Consider the following 20,287-nt stretch of genomic DNA (forward strand, 5'->3'; position numbering starts at 1 on the left):
CTGGGTAGTGGTGCCAGATCCTGCACAATAGAACAGGGAAAGTGTTCAAGTCAGGACCACCTTATATTATTTCTGTAATGATAACTATTCATAATTCTGGGCTTGAGGTGGTTCGTGTATTAGCGTCACTGCCTTGATGAACTAAAATTGAAGCTGACAACCGAGGAATTACAGGTTTTGTTGTCTAATCATCCAATGAAGAGGAATAGCCACAGAGTCTTAGGGCAAGGTCAGCCCAAAGGGTTTCCTACCAACAACATGCACCTTTACTTTTTAAAAATCTTAGCCAAAGGATAGCAGGCTACCAAGAAGAGACTTGATAGCCTATGAGCATATAAAGGGGGAGGAAGTCACAGTCATAGGGGAGGGGAGTAAGGGGAAAATGGGAGGGAGGGAGGAATGGGAGGATACAAGGGATGGGATAACAATTGAGATGTAATATGAATAAATTAATAAAAAAGGAAAAATATAAAAAGTATAAAAATCTTAGCCAATTCTTTGTAAAATTAGCTAGCAGCTCCATACCCACATCAGTGGCTTTAATAGTCTATCTTTTTCAAATAATTTATTTAATTTTTTAAAAAAGAGTATAAATTAGAAATCTTTTTAAAAAATAGGCAAAGAATCTTCTTGAGACAATAAAATACTTAGAAGAATTCAAATATTGTACAGAAATAAGCACAGGTATCTTTTATCCCTTCATTTTATTTATTTTTTTTACTGTCTTATTTTTTTATTTTATTTTTTTTTATTAGTTTATTCTTGTTACATCTCAATGGTTATCTTATCCCTTGTATCCTCCCATTCTTCACTCCCTCCCATTTTCCCATTATTCCCCTCCCCTATGACTGTTCCTGAGAGGGATTACCTCCCCCTGTATCTATCTGGTGCTATCTCAGAAAAATAGGAATAGGGCTTTCTCAAGACCCAGTTATTCCACTCCTTGGAATATACCCAGAAGATGCTCCAGCACACAACAAGAAAATTTGCTCAACCGTGTTCACAGCAGCCTTACTCATAATAGCCAGAACATGGAAACAGCCTAAGTGTCCCTCAGTAGAAGAGTGGATAAAGAAACTGTGGTACATATACACTATGGAATACTACTCAGCTATTAAAAACAAGGAATTCCCGAAATTTGTGGATAAATGGATTGAGCATTTTAACTAATAGAAAAACCATTCTGTGAAATTAGCTCTCCTCCATCTTTACTGGGAATACAAAAGAGCAATTTTGCTTACAGTTTTACTGTAACACAATATTGCTGAAACACAATAGCAGAGAAGCAAGTAATGTTTGTAAAATTATTAAATGTTCCATGATCTTATATAAAGATGACAGTTGCTTTCTCTTTTCCAAGCATTTAGCATGAAACAGATGCTGTTGTGGGTAAGTCTTCCTTTCCTCATATTCCCAGGATTCCCAGGGAATCCAATAACCAAGTGAGGAAGCAGGAATGGATGTCACAAGAAGCCTCACAAGCCCTGGGATCCTAAGAACCAACAATTCTTCTTGATTGCGGAAATTTACAAAGCAATAGTCAAAAAGTAATTGTGCGAAAGAAGACTCACAGCCTAGAGGTTGACCACATGGACTCTTACAAATTCAAATGATTGAGCTCAAAACTTTGGTGAATAACACATAGCTGCAAGCCAGCAATGATTTAGAGAAAGCAGATAAAATATTCCATTTGCCTTATCAGGATTGCTGTGTGTCCCAATTGTTAGATAATTCCCCTAAAAAGATACTTACACATTATCACTCCCATGCATGTATAGACATATTATGACAAAATTTTGGTAATTAAATGGTTGAGCTATATAAAGACACAATATTATTTTTCTCACCAAATTTCTATGGAAGTCTCTGCAGGAATGGATGCCACAAAACAAATCTCCATGAACGTACTTCAGGAATAAGAGTGACTCTGACAATTGTCCCTCTCATGTCAATTTTCTTTAACAAAAGTAGTTTGTGAGGGCTATTTATTTCTTTTCTTCTTCAATCCTACTTTTGAAGTTAATACTAAAACTCCCTAATGCAACCAAAGACTCCCTATAGGATAAAGACAATCTGCTGGGCATTGTTTATTATTCAGATAATTATTATTAAGAAACCAATTTTAATGGTCTTACATAGGCTTTTGTGCTTTCTAAAACCAAAATATTATGGGTCAATTATCAATGTAATTACTACACTGACATTCTTTATATATTTTAGATGCAATTGGCTTACCATCTTGATAACTTCAATCAGCAATCATTTTATAATGCTTAGGAAAATATTAATTATTGCTTTATTAATATGTATATTATATGTTGGTAAGAATATTAATCTCTGAAAATTGCCAAGTGTTCCCATAGCACTTTATAAATGAAGCAAACGTTTACTAATTCAGATTCATCCAGTGGTTTCACTCACTTCTTCCACTGAGAATAAATTATTCCCAGTATGAATGCATTTCTCACATATAAAATCAACAAATTTAATGTGGCCTACTGTAGCCAAATATCAGAAAAATGTTTAAGGCAACGAAACTATATAAAAACGTAAAGAGAACAAATTGCTCTGGTCACACTGACTTCTGGTGAGTACTGTCAGAATTTTCATGCAAATATATCCCAACTGCTACTTATTCAGGTATTTCCATTTGTTTATATAGTATTAACATATACTGTTAAAATTAAAATGATGTGAATGTACATTTATTTTCTTAAAAATGTATTTTCTAATGTCTTAACTTGGAAATTTATGAGTTTATTTTTCCTGGTTATAGAAGTTTTTTTATTTAATTAATTTATTCAGATTACATCTCCATTGTTATCCCCTCACATGTATTCTCCAGTTCCTCTTCCCTCACCTTCTTTCACCCCATTCACCTCCCCTTGGTCTGTGACAGAAGGGCACTTTCTTCCCCACCTTATGGTCTCAGTCTGTCAAGTCTCATCCTGGTAGCCTGCTTATACTTTCTCTGAGTGCCACCAGGCCTCTCCGTCAAGGGGAAGTGGTCAAATATGGGGTATCAGAGTTAATCCCTGCTCTCCACACAACTGTGGAGAATTTCCTATCCATTGGCTAGATCTGAATAATTCAATGTTTACTGCATGTATTGTCCTTGGTTGGTGTAGTGGTTTGAGCAGATCCCCCTGGGTCCAGATCTACGCTTCATGATATTCTTCTTGTAGGTTCTAGGACGCTCTGGATCCTTTTATTTCCCCATTCTCCCATGCTTCTCTCACCTGGAGTCCTAAAAGGAGGTCCCTGCATCTACCTAATGTCCGGGTAAGTGAAGACTTTCATGGGATGTCCCCTTTGGGCTGGTGTCCAATTGAGAGTGAGTACATACCATGTGAGTCTTTCTGGGTGTGGGTTAACTCACTCAGGACGATGATTTCTAGTTCCATCCATTTGCTCAAAAATTTCAGAATTTCCTTGCTTTTAATAGCTGAGTAGTATTCAATAGTGTATATGTGCCACAGTTTCCTTATCCATTGTTCCATTGAGGGACATTTAGGTTGTGTCCAGGTTCGCGCTATTACGAATAAGGCTGCTACGAACATGGTTGAGCATATGTCCTTGTTGTGTGGTGGGGCATCTTATGGGTATATTCCATGGAGTGGAATAGCTGGGTCTTGAGGTAGCCCTATTGCCAGTTTTCTGAGAAAGTGCCAGATTGATTTCCAAATAGGTTGTATAAGTTTGCACTCCCACCAGTAATAAAGGAGTGTTCTCCTTTCTCCACATCCTTGCCAGCATGTGCTGTCACTTGAATTTTTGATCTTAGCCATTCTGATGGGTGTAAGATGGAATCTCAGAGTTGTGATGATTTGCAATTCTCTGATGAATAAGGATGTTGAGCCTTTTTAAGTGTTTCTCGGCCATTCGATATTCCTCTATTGAGAATTTTCTGTGTATTTCTGAGCCCCATTTCTTTTTTTTTTTAATTTATTTATTTATTTTAATTAATTTATTCTTGTTACATCTCAATGTTTATCCCATCCCTTGTATCCTCCCATTCCTCCCCCCCCCCATTTTCCCGTTACTCCCCTCCCCTATGACTGTTCCTGAGGGGGATTACCTCCCCCTGTATATTCTCATAGGGTATCAAGTCTCTTCTTGGCTACCAGCTGTCCTTCCTCTGAGTGCCACCAGGTCTCCCCCTCCAGGGGACATGGTCAAATGTGAGGCACCAGAGTACGTGAGAAAGTCATATCACACTCTCCACTCAACTGTGGAGAATATTTGAGCCCCATTTCTTAATTGGGTTAATTGGTTGGTGGTGTTTAATTTCTTGGGCTTTTTATATATTTTGGATATTAGACCTTTGTCAGATGTAGGGTTAGTGAAGATCTTTTCCCAGTCTGTAAGCTGTCACTTTGTTCTGTTGAGAGTGTCTTTTGCCTTGCAGAAGCTTCTCAGCCTCATGAGGTCCCATTTATTAATTGTTGACCTTAAGGCCTGAGCTGTTGGAGTTTGCTTCAGGAAGTTGTCTCCAGTGTCAATGCATTCCAGTCTCTTCTCCACTTTTTTTCTAACAGACTTAGTGTCTCTGGTGTTATTTTGAGGTCTTTAATCCACTTGGACTTGACTGTTATGCATGGTGATAAATATGGGTCTGCTTGCATTTTACTACTTGTAGACACCAAGTTAGACCAGCACCATTTGTTGAAGATGCTATTCTTTTTCCATTGAATAGATTTGACTTCTTTGCCAAAAATCAAGCATCCATATGTGTGTGGATTAAGTTTAATGAAAACATTCCCACATGCGAAACTCAGAGAACATTGCAGGATGAGAGACGATAGATTGTTAAGAGCTAGAAGATCAGGGAGTTCGCCATGAGGTTCTGTCTTCTAGAAATATCAGAAACAACACACATAAGGTCTAGACAGCTTTGATACCCCAAGGTGAGCAGAGTAAGAAAGACATCAGTAAAGGTTCCAAACTAGATGAAGAAGTCCCATGAGACCTCAGCCTTCCACAAAATGCTATAGGCAACTGAGGAAAGCTGAGAGCAGAAGAGGTGTTCTTCCCCAGAGAAGAGAACAATTGCTTGTCCAGTGCCAAATGGACATACATAATAAAAAAGTTATATGGAGTGGACAGGCCAATATGTTTAAAGTATTTTAATATATAATATATATGTATATATGCATACAATTGTAGTTTTTCTTAAAAAGAGACGTTGAATCTAAAGAGGAGTAGAAATAGGTATATGTGAGTGTTTGGAAGGAGGAAAGGAAAGTGAAAAGTATTGTAGTTAAATTGAATCTCAAAAAAGTTCTGATAGCTATAATCTTAAACTCTAAAATTTGAAAATTTTGCATCCAAAGAAACTTACATTGTTAATGATGTTGTCTTACAATTTTGTCATGAAACTGTGGGTATATAGTGATTATTTATTACTGTGGGGTTTTCATGGATCCTATGGACATCTCTTTAGAAAGACACAGAAACGTCTATACATTTTAAGGCTGTTGGCCTTTTGCTGGGGCAGTCGCTGAGCTAACTACTAACTTGACCCCATTTTCTGGCACTCCACTCCTTCACATGCTACTCATTGCCTACCTCCATGCCCCATCCTTCTGCCACCTTCTGCTTCTGACCAGAAATTCCACCCCTGCTTCCTGCCTCAGCTCTTGTACCAGCTCTTTGTTATGTAAAAAGACACATTCCAGTTTGCACCAATCAGCAGCAAGATAACACCTGATCCATCTCTCTGGGTTGCCCTTTGGAATTAAGGGGTGTCTAACTTTCACAATGCCAGCTTGCATTTTAATAAAATAATCTCAGAGAATCATCTTTTGTGCAGGTGAGGAAGGGCAAGCATTTACATATAGAAGTCTTGAAATGGGTTATTGAGAGGACAATACCAAACATTTTGCCAACACTTAAGCCTGACAACAAGGCCAACACCAACTGAAAATACAGGGACACAACTTCATACAATCTAGAGGTAGGTCATCCCAACAATTTATATTACATGTCCAGAAGCCGCACTTGTTGCTTTTGCATGCAAGCCAAATATAAACATATTATTTTCCTATGTACATACCTGACAAGATATCTATATCTACATAAACATAGAACAAAATATTTATGCAGAGTTGTGATTTTTATTAAAAACTAGAAAATTATGGCTGTATCTATTTAATGAGTTCACAGTGATATTTGATATATGCATGCAGTATTTCGTATTAGCCATTGTCACCATGTTGTGAAGACATCCCACAATGTCTTTTTATCCCACTGAAACCTTCTTCTCTTAACAACCATTTCCTTAGTCTGTCAATTCTTAAGGCTCTGATGACTATGTATCTATTCTTGCATGTGTGTCTCACTATTCTAGATCCTGCCCTTATGTGAGGCTACTTAGTAGTGGGCCTTCTCAGCCTGGGTAAGCCCATTTGGCATGTCTTTCGGGTTCATCCATATTTTCTCAAAGGATATAATTTCCATATTTTGAATATTGTTCATTTTGTATGCTCACCTCATTCACTTTGTCAATCCACCCACTAGTGGTCATATCAGGTATGTTAATACAAGGTCATGGTGAAAGGTGCCATAGTGCACATGCTGGTGCAGATGTCTTCTCAGAGTACAGATATGTTAAGTCTGAATGTTGTTTTTGGAGTGGGTTCCATCCTGTTTGGAACATATAGGCTTGGGCATTCTTCCTCTAAGATGGTGACCAATAAGCATTCATGATCTTAATTTTCTCGCTGCCAAAGTAAAGTTCTAATGTGTACCTACACAGTTTCCAGAAGCCATGGGGAAAATGAAAATGAAATTCTTGTAAATGGTGACAGATGATGAAGACACATGGAATGGTGACTTGAGTTGTGTTGGTAGTTGTTTCATTTATTCATAAATAAAGCTGCCCATCTCTTTTGCAAAAGAATAGAGCTTGGAGATATGTAAAATAAGAAGGGTGCATTTCGCTGGAAATTTAATTTAATTCTGTAGACAAAACAACGTTTACACATTCTTCATTAAATTGTTAAGTTGACATGGAGAACTCTATTTAGATAGAGTAAATGAACAAATGTTAAGAGCAGGGTTCTCTAGAAACTATTTTGATTTTTTAAAAATATTTTACTTATTTATTTATTTATATGAGTACTCAGTTTGCATGTAAACTCTATTTGCATGAAAGAAGAAGGTGTCAGATCACATTATAGATGGTCATGAGCCACCATGTCAGTGCTGGGAACTGAACTCAGGAACTCCAGCAAAGCAGAGAGTGCTCTTAACCACTGAGCCATCTCTCCAACCCAACCATTTCCACTTTAGTAGTAATTATATCAGAACAATTCAAATCAGAGTGCCTCAGACTGCCACACTAAGACCCAGACATTTTTTCCTAACTACTACTTTGAGATCTGACCACAATAACATGAAAGCAATATCTCCAGAATTCACAAATTACCTTTTACAAGATTGCATTTGAGGCTTTTCTTTTTAAAGAGTCACTTTTGTCATGAAGAGTACCTTAGTTATGTCTCTGTTGCTATAACAAAAAACCTCTAGGCCAACAAGTTAGGAGAGAAAGGATTGTTTGATGCAAATAGTTCCATGGTGACACAGTTCTAAACGGCAGCAAAGTCAAAGCAGCAGGACTGTAGCAGAAGCACACTGCATCCACAGGCAAGAAGTAGAGCAACAAGAGAAGGCAGGACAAGCCTCAAATGCCTGTCCCCAAGGAATGACTTCTTCCAGCAAAGTCTGTACCTCCTAAAGGTTCCACAACCTTTCCTAGTAGCAACATTATCCAGGACCAAGGGTGCAAAGCCAGGGCCCCATGATGAACATTATCCATTCAAAGAAAAGCCTTGCACTTCTGGTCCCCAGGGCTGATGGTCATCTCTTAATGCAAAGAGTATTCAGCAAAACTTTGATGGCCCATTGTCTTAATCACTGATCAAAAGTCCAAAATATCAAAGTAGATTCTCAACTGGTGACAGATGCAAGGAATTATCTTCATTGTGACATGCCCCAGTAAAATCAAAAGGACAAATTCTCTACTCTATCATGCAGTGACACAGGGACATCCCTCACATTACAAAGGAGCGAACAGGAGCATAAAGAGGAAGGATTGGTCCAAAGCAGGACCAATATCCAGCAGGACCAACACCACATCCTGAGGCTCTATGCCCATCAATTAAGATTACTATAGGAATCATCTCAGCTGCAAAGGGCTTGCAAGGCCTCATCTCTGTAACTGCTGTCTGTGGAACACAGACTCTCTGCTGTGTCAACCCAGTTCCAGGTGTGCAGCTTTACTCAGAAGATGTCCCATGGTTCTGTCACCTCCAAAACCCTCGTGTCACCAGTGCTTTGCCTTCATAGCTTCACACAGAGTTCTCTCAGGACTGCCTTGCATGGATATGAACCTGACACACATTGTCTCGCCACAGCTGCTAGCTAGGACTCCCTCTCAGTCTTGCATCTTTCATTCCTTCAAAGGTTGTACCACATGGCCACTGCTGGCACGTTCTGCTGCCACCTTAAGGTGTATTCTGTACCTTTGCACCACAGTTGCGTCAGCTTCTCAGTTTCTGAGGAAACACTGTGCTAGGCAGTTGCTTTCCAGGATAAGATACTGTTTCTTCATTCTCAGAATAGGCTCTCTGGTTTCAGATATATGTGTTTTTAAGAAATTGAATCTTTAATGTCTGGGTATTTTTTCTCCCTTTAAGGCATTGTTCTTATGCCCCATTGCACAGAGCCAGGTTTTCCTTGAATGGAAGTAACACCTTTGGCAGTTACAGATGCTACACACTCTACCCCTCTTTTTGAAAATGTCAATCTTACACACTTTCCTTACCATAAGCACATGTTAGTATCTGTTTTGACACACATATGCTCTCTCTCTCCTCTTCTCTTTTCTTTCTCTCCCCTTATCCTCTGTCCCTTGCCTTCCAACTCTGTAGCTCTCAACGAGAACAGTGAGAAATAGACACACTTAAAATTTCTACTATGAAGCTTCTTTGTCTTTTTTTTCCAATTTATCCTCACTCATGTTTGTTGAGGTGCCACCAGACTCTTTGCCACAGTATACCCTGAAAGACCTCTAGGTCACCGTTACTCACCTCTGTGTAGCTCCATGAGGCACGCTGAAAATACCCAGTTTTTTTTTTTCTACCTCTTGAGAGGTAGGGAAACATCAATTAGAATGTCCCAGAAAGCTCTGCTTTTTAGCCGTTAATGGCTTCCCTTGCCCAAAGTTTCAAACTACTGCCCATTCCCGATACAAAGAACTTCAAAGGCCTAAGAAACACAAGATCGGGGTAATTACAGCAGCACTGCCTAGGGTAGATCATCAGTCTGAGATCATTTCTGTAAAATATAAAGCATTGTTTTGGGGTTTTGGTTCCTGGAGAATACAGCCACTGAGGCTGAGCTGAAAGATACTGGGCACATTGTATTTATACTCAGGAAGCAGGATGAAAAATAAGAAGAGAGGTGGCTTTGATGACTTAAGGCTTGCTGGTACTGACCCACATCCTCCAGCAGAGCTCCACCTCCTAGATGCTCCGTAACTATTCCAAACAGAGCCACCAATAATGACTAAGTGTCAGAAATATGGGACCTTGTCACATTTGCTACAGCAGCTTTGCTCCTTCTGCCTTCAGAAATTTGTGTAAATAGTACAGTCATGCATTTATATATTCTGCATTATGTTTTTTACAGCACATATGTTCACTGTGTTACCTTTTTGTAGTATTCTGTCAACACCCAAAAATGTATAAACACTCATGGTAGCAATGCTCCTTAATGATGATATTGATTGCATGTGGCTCAAGACGTGAAGCACAGTGCATCTGTTCACTTTATTTGTGATGACATTCATTTGGAGACCTTCATTAATGGATGCACCCAGATTTCTAGGTCACAGCCAAAAAAAGTGAAAATAAAAGATAGGGATAGGTATAAAGAAACAGTCGTTTAGTAATAACTTCAAATTCTCTTTACATGTTCCATGAAAAAAATATTTGATTTTTAGTACTATAAGTTTGAGAACTTTCAATTAACATAAATATTTATCTCATTTATATTATACTTAAATTTCATGAAATATGTATTTTAACTGTTTAGTTTGTATTTTTTTTTCTTTTTCATGTGTTGCATAACTATTATTTACCTATGTACTGGTAAAATAGATTATTTCAATTAACTTTCCTCAAGAAATGTTTAGGGGGAAAATATGTTTTAAACAAATTATTTACATATCCTGTGATCGGTTTTTGGTAAAATAAGATCAAATATAATTAACGTAGATTTTAATGTAAACTTTATGGATTCAATGAAGAAAATAATAAATGAGTTAACTTTCACATTGACAGTAAACTTAAAAATAAAAATACTAGGAATAGCTCTTAAGACTTCATTAACTAATTTATATTAATATTATCAAGACAATCATTCACTCTCTAACTTTTAATTTTTCATTTCACAATACATTAAATTTCAATTATGTGCATTATGCAGGATTAAATAGGATGACACATTGCAAAAGAGAAGAAAAGTTAGTAGAATGAACTTCCAATTTTTCTGAAAGTGATTGTTATTTTATGACTTTTTTCAGAGCACCCAAGACTTCCTTGTTTCTTAAGCTGTAAATAAAGGGGTTTAGCAGAGGAATCACAACTGTGTAGAACAGTGAATACATTTTATCCTTTTGTTTACCTGATGCAGACCCAGGACTCACATACATGAAGAGAAGAGTGCCATAGAACAAAGAGACAGAGAACAGGTGGGCACTGCAGGTGAAGAAGGCTTTCCTTCTGCCCTTCTCAGACTTCATGTTCAGGACAGCAAACAGGACATGGGCATAAGAGACTACAATAGTCACAGAGGTACTGATTTGTATGGATGAGGCAAAAATAAAAATGACCAATATATTAAGAGACGGATCTGTGCAAGAAATTGTATAGAGTGGCAAGATTTCACAGTAGAAGTGATCAATAACATTAGACCTACAGAACGTTAATCTGAATAATAAGCCCACATGAACTAAAGGATTCAGAAAACCAATTATATATGATATACTAATGAACACAGTACAGAGTCTTTTGGACATCAATACTACGTAGAGCAGAGGGTTGCATATGGCAACATAGCGGTCATAGGCCATGGCTACCAGAAGGAAAATTTCTGTAGTTGCGCTGAAACAAAAGAAGTAATATTGTGCAAAACACTCATCCAGGGATATTGTGTCATTCCTATTTAAAAATTTCATAAGCATCTTTGGTGTCACAGAGGATGAAGTACAGGCATCAGCAAAGGCTAGATTTCCAAGGAAAAGGTACATCGGAGTGTGCAGATGAGGGTCCTTCCAGATGAGAAAGATTAAGCCAAGGTTGCCCACCATGGTGGTGACATAGATGAAGAAAAATACCACAAACAGGGGAACTTGCAGCTCTGGATGATCTGTTATTCCTCTGAGAAAAATTTCAGTCAGCTGGGTCCTGTTTCCTTCCATCAGACCACCTCAGGCTGCTCACTGCAAAGAGAGATGAGACAAAGAAAATGTAACCAAGACTCCATGAGAATGGGACCAGATCATAGCTCACATTCATCGTGTCAGATGCACCTTAATAAACAGAAACAAAGTATAGTGCAGTGTTTATGCTTTAAAGCTTTTTGAAATAGAAAACATTTTCTGAACAATTTTGATGTATATATTTTAGAGCATGCAATAATCTGAAAAGTAACCAAGAAGACTATAGACATCAATTCATCTGGTCTTATGCATATGCACAACTATATATTATGTATAATTTAGTATCTATTTAGGCTAGGTTTAATCTAAATATATTTATAATATGTAACTCTATCTAAAATTTAGAATGATAAAAATGCCAAACACACTTTATACTAAAATATTTTAAAAACATGTTCAAGTTGAAAAGTCTAATTGTATAACATATTGTTTTATATGTAGTGACAATTTATTCTCATTTATAATGGACTTTGAACATGCCTAACTCCATAGGTCTTTTCCCTCCTCTGATGCTTCTCTTCACCTTTCCAATGACATCATCCTATTTAGTGCATATGTATTTTTCAAATATTCTTATATGGGAAGAAAATGTCCTGTACTTTTGGTATTAGTTATATTGGTGTGTCTATTATTCTAAGGCATAAACAGGTCAGGTAATAAAATGGTAATTAAAATATTTCTACTCTTTCTAGCCTTTTCAATTATGATAACTGATTATGCAAATGTAAGAAAAACCACAAATTTTGAAAAAAATCATATTCATTCTAACTATATGTAAATCATCATTAATTCACTTATATGGGATTAAAGACACCTGAATTCAAATATTATGATTTTTTTTGGTTTGTTATAATGAACCTGTTACTCATATTTTAACCCACTATGTCAGAATTAGTTTTATTTTAAGATAAAATACATAATAACAAACATGTTTATACAATTTGTTTACATATTAATGATAGATCTAAAAATGTAATTTAAAAATGCCTGTGTGCAACATTTTACAGTAAATTAAGAATATTTTTTAATATTTCAGCTGTCCACGGTTTTAATGAAACTTTAACAATGGTACAGTGTTTCCTGGGCCTTTTTTTTTTTTTTTTTTTTTTTTTTTTTTTTTTTTTTTTTTGCTTGAGAGAGAGAGAGAGAGAGAGAGAGAGATTAAAGGGGCTGTTTAACCTTTCAAAACACATCACCATAGAATAAATGGCCAAAGTCTCCAATGTCTGCATTCTGCCTAAATGTAAAAAACTGCATTTAGATAAATAATCAATTAAGTAAAACATGAAACTAACTAATTTATAATACTCAAGGTCACCAAGCCATGTGTACCCATGAGTGTAATCAGCTAGGCAGTGGAGCCAGGGAAATTGTTCAAGTCAGGACCACCTTACCGTATTTCAGTAATGATAAAAATTCATAATTCTGGGCTTGAGGTGTTTTGTATATTTGCACAGCTGTGTTAATGATTTATAGTTGGCAGGATCACTTAGAATTATCAGGTTTCAGTGTCTAATCATCAAATGAACAGTGAAAGCCATGAAAGCCTAAGACCAGACCAGCTCAATTGGATTCCTACCAAAGTGTAGTTTACTTGTTAGATTTTTGTTAGTCATATATAGGCAGCTAATGGATCCATTCTCAAATCTATGATTTAAAAAAGGCTATCTCTCTCAAATCATTTGCTTTAATATTTTTAAGGCATGGAAAAGAAACTTTTAAAAAGAATATGGAAAAAGTAATCTCGAGCAATGAAAATATATAGAAGAACTGAAACATTATACAGTAAGTTGCATGTGGGAAGCTTTTGATTGTTCCAATTATTAGAAAAACTATTCTGTGGAATTAGGTCAGCTCTGACTTTGCTGGGAATAAGAAAGAAATTTTTTTCTTAGATTTTTATTGGATGCTGAAACACAATAGCAGAGAAGATAATGTTTGTAAAATTATTAAATATTCAATAGTCTTATATGAAAAGTATAAGATGATCATTGCTTTTTTATCTTCCAAGCATTTAGCATTAAATAGATGCTTTTGTGGGGAACTCTTCCTTTCCTCATATTCCCAGGATTTCCAGCTAATCCGATAATCAGGTAAAGAAGCAGGCATGGATGCCACAAGAAGCCACGTTTCTTGTTCCCAGGAACCAACAATTCTTGATTGTGGAACTTTCCAAAGTAAAAGTTAGAAAGTAATTTTACATAATAAGAAACACAGCATAGAGTTTGACCACATGGACTCTTACTAATTTACATAATTGAATTCAAATCTTTGGTGTATAACACACAGCTGTGAGACAGCACGGGTTTAGAGAAAGTGAAAAATATAACAAAATATTTCTTATAGCTTTTCAGGAGTGTTGTATGTCACATTTGTTACATAAATTTCCTAAAACGATATTTCCACATTGTCATTTCCTTGCAGATATTGACAAATTATAACAAACTTGGTAATGAAATTATTGAGTTATTAAAGATAACAATAAAATAACTTTTCTCACCAAATTTCTATGAAATTTTCTGCAAGAATGAATGTCACAGAAATTAAATCTCCGTGGACATACTCAGGATTCAAGAACAACTGTCCTTCTCATGTCAATTTTCTTTAACAAAAGTAGTGTGTGGGTGATAATAATTTATCATCTTCAATCCCATTTTTAAAGTTAATACTACAACTCCCTCAGTGCAACCAAAGACTCCCTATAGGATAAAGACAATCTGCTGGGCATTGTTTATTATTCAGCTAATTATTATAACAAACCTATTGTTATGGTTTTACACAGCCTTGCATGCTTTCTAAAATCAAAATATTAAAGGTCATTTATCAATAAATTTATTTACTACACTGACATTCTTTGGATATTTTAGATGCAATTGACTTACCATCTTTATCAAACTTCAATTAATAATCACAATATAATGTTTAGGAAAATATCTTATAGATGTGCATATATATTAACATGGAAAATTATCACATATTCTCCTAGCAGTTTACATATTAATCAAGCATTTTCTAATTCAGAGTCAGTCAATCGTATAATAGATTGTTGTACATCCCTCTCTCACTGAGAATAAATTGTGTTAAACCATATGATATTTCTGATATGAATGCATTTCCCACATATAAGATCAATAAATTTAATGTGGCTTACTATAATCAAGTATCAGAAAATTATTTAAAGCAATAAAAATATATAAAGATATAAGAACAAATTGCTCTAGTCACACTGATTTCCGGTCAATATTGATAGCATTTTTATGCGAATATCTCCAAACTTCTACCCATTCACATTTTTCTATTTGTGTATATAGTAATAGTATAAACTGTTAAAAATAAATTGATGTGAATTTACATATACTTTTAAAAATATTTTATTAATTTATTCATATTACATCTCAATGTATCCTCCTTTGTATCCTCCCATTCCTCCCTCCCTCCTGCTTTCCCCATACTCTCTCCCCTATGACTGTAACTGAGGGGGATTTCCTCCCCCTGTATATGATCATAAGGTATCAAGTCTCTTCTTGGTAGCCTGCTATCCTTCCTCTGAGTGCCACCAGGCCTCCCCATCAAGGAAATACATATACTTTCTTAACAAAATCAGTGATGTATTTTCTAATCTCTTAACTTGAAAAGTCATAAGCTTATTTTTCTTGGTCATAAGAGTTTTGTGAAAACATTCCCACATTTAAAGCTCAGGGAACACTGAGGGAAAGAGGCAGAGAGATTGCAAGATCCAGAAGATTAGGAAGTTTGCTATGAGGTTCTGTCTCCTAGGAATATTGAAAGCAACACACATAAAGTGTGATGGTCCAATGTGAGCAGAGTAAGAATGACATCAATGACCATGCCAAACTAGATGAAGAATGCCAATGAGACCTTAGTTCAACATAAAGAGCTATAGGCAAGTGAGGAAAGCTAAAAGCAGGAAAAGTTGTCTTTCTCAGGGAAGAGCAGACCAAATCAGTTGTCCATTGCCAGATGTTCAGCCCTAAGAACACACAAACAAAAAACATCATACAGACTTGACAGGTCCATATGTTATAACAAATTTAATATATGGTTTATATATATATATGTATATATACACACATATGTATGCATATATACATATATATGCAATAGTAATTTTTCAAAAAAAGAAGATCTGATTTTGAAGAAGAGTGGAGAGGAGTTTATAGGGCTGTTTGGAGGGAGAAAAGAAAAGAGAAAATTTTGTAATTAAATATAGTCTTGAAAAAAGTTCTATGAAAATCTCTAATCTTAATGTCTAAAACAGAAAAACATTTACATTGTTAAGGATGATGTTGTACAATTTTGCCATATTGTGATCATTTGCGTTACAAATTCAAAAGCAACACATATTCTTTTCACAAGCCAGAAAGAGCAAACATATCAAATTCATATTATGTACATATTAACTTGTCTCTATCTACATAAACATAGCACTAAATAAATTCTTGACCCTCATGTATTTGAAAAAATCCATAACATTTTTAAAGAGTTGTAAGCTGCTTTAAATTTTACCCAAAATTGGAGAATTGTTGTTGCATTTATTTATCAATATAAAATAATGTTTTGATATACCCATGCAATACTTCATGATTATTATCACCATGTTGTGAAGATGTCCCATATGTCTTCTTATCCCACTGAAACTTCATCATTTAACAAACATTTCATCAATCTGTCAACTCTTCTCTATGTTTTATTGTATTAGAATTGGCATTTGTGCCAGACTAAGTAGTACTGGGCCTTCTAGGCCTTGGTAATATCATTTACAGTATCTTCCATGTTTATCCATGTTTTTTTCAAATGACATATTATCCATTCTTTGACTATTATTCTTTTTCTATGTTCCACAGTCAGAAAGTAGAGCAACAAGAGAAGGTAGGATAAGGCTATAAAGCCACAACACTTAACTTCAATAACTGACTTCTTCCAGCAAAGTCTGTACCTCCTAAAAACTCCACAACCTTTTCAAGTAGCAGAACTACCCAGGACCAAGGGTGCAAAGCCAGGGCCCCATGATGAACATTACCCATTCAAAGAAAAGCATTGCACTCCTGGTCCCCTGTGCTGATGGTCACCTCTTAGTGCAAAGAATATCCAACAAAACATTGGTGGCCCCTTGTCTTAGTCATTTCCACCCTGGATCAAAAGTCCAAAATATCAAGGCAGATTCTCAACTGGTGACAGATGTAAGGAAACTTGTCCATTGTGACATGCCCCAGTAAAATCAAAAGGACAAATTCTCTACTCTATCATGCAGCGACACCGGATTATCCCTCCCATTACAAAAGAGCAAACAGCAGCATAGAGGAAAGATTGGTCCAAAGCAAGACCAATATCCAGCAGGACCAACACCACATCCTGAGGCTCTGTGCCCATCGATCAAGATTACTATAAGAATCATCTTAGCTGCAAAGGGCTTGCAAGGCCTCATCTCTGTAACTGCTGTCTGTGGAACACAGACTCTCTGCTATATCAACTTGATTCCAAGTGTGCAGCTTTCCTCAGAAGGTGTCCCATAGTTCTGTCACCTCCAAAACCCTCGTGTCACCAATGCTTTGCCTTCATAGCTTCACACAGAGTTCTCTCAGGACTGCCTTGCATGGATATGAACCTGACACACATTGTCTCGCCACAGCTGCTAGCTAGGACTCCCTCTCAGTCTTGCATCTTTCATTCCTTCAAAGGTTGTACCACATGGCCACTGCTGGCACGTTCTGCTGCCACCTTAAGGTGTATTCTGTACCTTTGCACCACAGTTGCATCAGCTTCTCAGTTTCTGAGGAAACACTGTGCTAGGCAGTTGCTTTCCAGGATAATATACTATTTCTTCAGTCTCGGGTTAGGGCTCTATGGCTTCAAATATATTTGTGTTTACACAAGTTGAGTCTTTGATGGATGGATTATTTTTCTCCCTTTAAGGCACCTTTCTTATGCCCTGTGGCACAGGAGCAGGTTTCACTTCAATGGAACTAACTCTTTTGGCAGTTACAGATGCTGCGCACTCTACCCCTTCTTGTTGAAGACATCAGTCTGACTCACACACGTTCCTTACCATAGGCACATGTTAGTATCTGTTTTGACACACATATTGCTCTCTAGCTCTCTCTCCTCCTCTCCTTTCTTTCTCTCTCTTTATCCGCTGTCCACTGGCCTCCCACTCTGTAGCTCTCAATGAGAACAGTGAGAAATAGATACACTTAAAATTTTTACTATGAAGCTTCTTGGAGTTTTTTTTTTCAATTGATTCTCAATCAAGCTTTTTGAGGTGCCACCAGATTCTTTGCCACAGTATGCCCTGAGAGACCTCTAGATCACCATTACTCACCTCTGTGTAGCTCCATGAGGCAGGCTGAAAATATCCAGTGTTTTTTTCTCTACCTCTTGACAGGCAAGGAAACATCAATTAGAATGTCCCATTAAGCTCTGCTTTTAGCAGGTGAGAGCTTCCCTTGCCCAAAGTTAAAAAACTATTGCATATTCCTGACGCAAAGAAGTTCAAAGGCCTAAGAAACACAAGGTCAGGATAATCACAGCAGCATTGCCTAGTGTAGATCTTCTGTCTGAGCTGATTCCATAAAATATAAAGCATTGTTTTAGGGTTTTGGTTCCTGGAGAATACAGCCTCTGAGGCTGAGCTGAAAGCTACTGGGCACATTGTATTTATGCTCAGGAAGCAGAAAAAAAATAAGAAGAGGGGTGGCTTTGCTGACTCAAGGCTTGCTGGTACTAACCCACATCCTCCAACAGAGCTGCACTTCCTAGATGCTCCATAACTATTCCAAACAGAGCCACCAAGAATGACTGAGTGTCAGAAATATGGGACCATGTCACATTTGCTACAGCAGGTCTGTTCCTTCTCCCTTCAAAAATTTGAGTAAATAATGCAGTCATGTGTTCATATATTCTGCATTATGGTTTTTGCAAAGCACATGTTCGATTTGTTACCTTCTTTCTCATATTCTGTCAACACCCAGAGAAATTATAAACACTCATGGTAAGAATGCTCCTTAATGACGCTATAGATTGCATGTGGCTCAAGACATGAAGCACAGGGCATCTTTTACTTTAATCATGATGAGATTCATTTGGAGACCTTGGCTAGTAGGTGCACCCAGAATCTAGTTCACAGCCAAAAAGAAAAAAATTTGTATACATACACAAAAGATAGGCATAGGAAGAAAAACAAAAAAGACATATTGTAAAACAACAACAAAACAAAAACAAAAACAAAAACAAAAAAGCTAAATTTCTCTTTTTATGTTCCATTAACAAAATGATCATTTTGATTTTTAGTATCTTAAGGTTGAGCAGTTTCAACAAATGTAAATAAAATATTTATCTCTTTCAGATTACTCTTAAATCTCAAGAATTAGCCCAATTTAAGTGTTTGGATGTTATTCCTTGTCATATATTCTGTACATATTATGTACAAGTATGTACTTGTAATGTAATTATAGATTATTTCAATGATTTAAGTGTAATTACTTCAAGAAATCAGTTTTAAACAAATTATTTTCATGGCCTGTTTGATTTTGAATAAAAATGAATTCAAAGATATTTAATATAGATTTAAAACAAAAATTTGTCAATCTAGTGAAGAAATTTACAAAATAAATTACAGAGTATGAATTTCAAAATAACTAATAACTGTGATTAGCTCTTAAAGTGCACATAAACTTTTTTACAATCATATTACTAAGGCATCCATTCATAGTCTAAATATTTATTTTTATTTAACAATAAGTAGAACTTCAATTATGTACAATACATAACATTAAATATTATGATGTACTACAAAAGAGAAGAAAAGTTAGTAGACTGAACTTCCAATTTTTCTGAAAGTGATTGTTATTTTATAACTTTTTTCAGAGCACCCAAGACTTCCTTGTTTCTTAAGCTGTAAATAAAGGGGTTTAGCAGAGGAATCACAACTGTGTAGAACAGTGAATACATTTTATCCTTTTGTTTACCTGATGCAGACCCAGGACTCACATACATGAAGAGAAGAGTGCCATAGAACAAAGAGACAGAGAACAGGTGGGCACTGCAGGTGAAGAAGGCTTTCCTTCTGCCCTTCTCAGACTTCATGTTCAGAACAGCAAACAGGACACGGGCATAAGAGACTACAATAGTCACAGAGGTACTGATTTGTATGGAGGAAGCACAAATAAAAACAACCAATACATTAAGAGATGGATCTGTACAAGAAATTGTATAGAGTGGCAAGATTTCACAGTAGAAGTGGTCAATTATATTTGACTTACAGAATGTTAATCTGAATAATAACCCTACATTAAGTCCACAGTTTACAAATGCAATTAAATATGATATACTAATTAACACAGTACAGAGTCTTTTCGACATCACCACTAGATAGAGCAGAGGGTTGCATATGGCAACATAGCGGTCATAGGCCATGGCTACCAGGAGGAAAATTTCTGTAGTTGCACTGATACAAAAAAAATAATATTGGGCAAAACAGCCACCCAGAGATATCATATCATTCTTATTTAAAAATTTTGTAAGCATTTTGGGGGTTACTGTGGATGAAATACAAGCATCCGCAAAGGCTAAATTTCCAAGGAAAAGGTACATAGGAGTGTGCAGATGAGGGTCCTTCCAGATGAGAAAGATTAAGCCAAGGTTGCCCACCATGGTGATGACATAGATGAAGAAGAACACCAGGAACAGGGGGACTTGCAGCTCTGGACGATCTGTTATTCCTTTGAGAAAAAACTCGCTAAGATGGGTCCTGTTCACCTCCAT

General features: G+C 36.4%; 2 protein-coding genes across 2 annotated transcripts; both read right to left on the reverse strand.

Moving 5' to 3' along the window:
- Positions 1-10,567: 10,567 nt before the first annotated feature.
- LOC127193124 (olfactory receptor 5AC1-like) lies at positions 10,568-11,485 on the reverse strand. Its single transcript, XM_051150458.1, has one exon. The coding sequence runs from the start codon at positions 11,483-11,485 to the stop codon at positions 10,568-10,570; it is 918 nt and encodes a 305-aa protein (XP_051006415.1).
- Positions 11,486-19,369: 7,884 nt separating this feature from the next.
- On the reverse strand, positions 19,370-20,287 carry LOC127193125 (olfactory receptor 5AC1-like). Its single transcript, XM_051150459.1, has one exon. It carries the CDS (start codon positions 20,285-20,287, stop codon positions 19,370-19,372), a length of 918 nt encoding a protein of 305 aa, XP_051006416.1.

Source organism: Acomys russatus, chromosome 8 (assembly GCF_903995435.1).
Source record: "Acomys russatus chromosome 8, mAcoRus1.1, whole genome shotgun sequence".
NCBI classification, from domain to species: domain Eukaryota; kingdom Metazoa; phylum Chordata; class Mammalia; order Rodentia; family Muridae; genus Acomys; species Acomys russatus.

Bases quoted from the DNA above. Each gene is read 5' to 3' on its own strand.
- LOC127193124 (XM_051150458.1), bottom strand. From the start codon at position 11,485: ATGGAAGGAAACAGGACCCAGCTGACTGAAATTTTTCTCAGAGGAATA.
- LOC127193125 (XM_051150459.1), bottom strand. From the start codon at position 20,287: ATGGAGGTGAACAGGACCCATCTTAGCGAGTTTTTTCTCAAAGGAATA.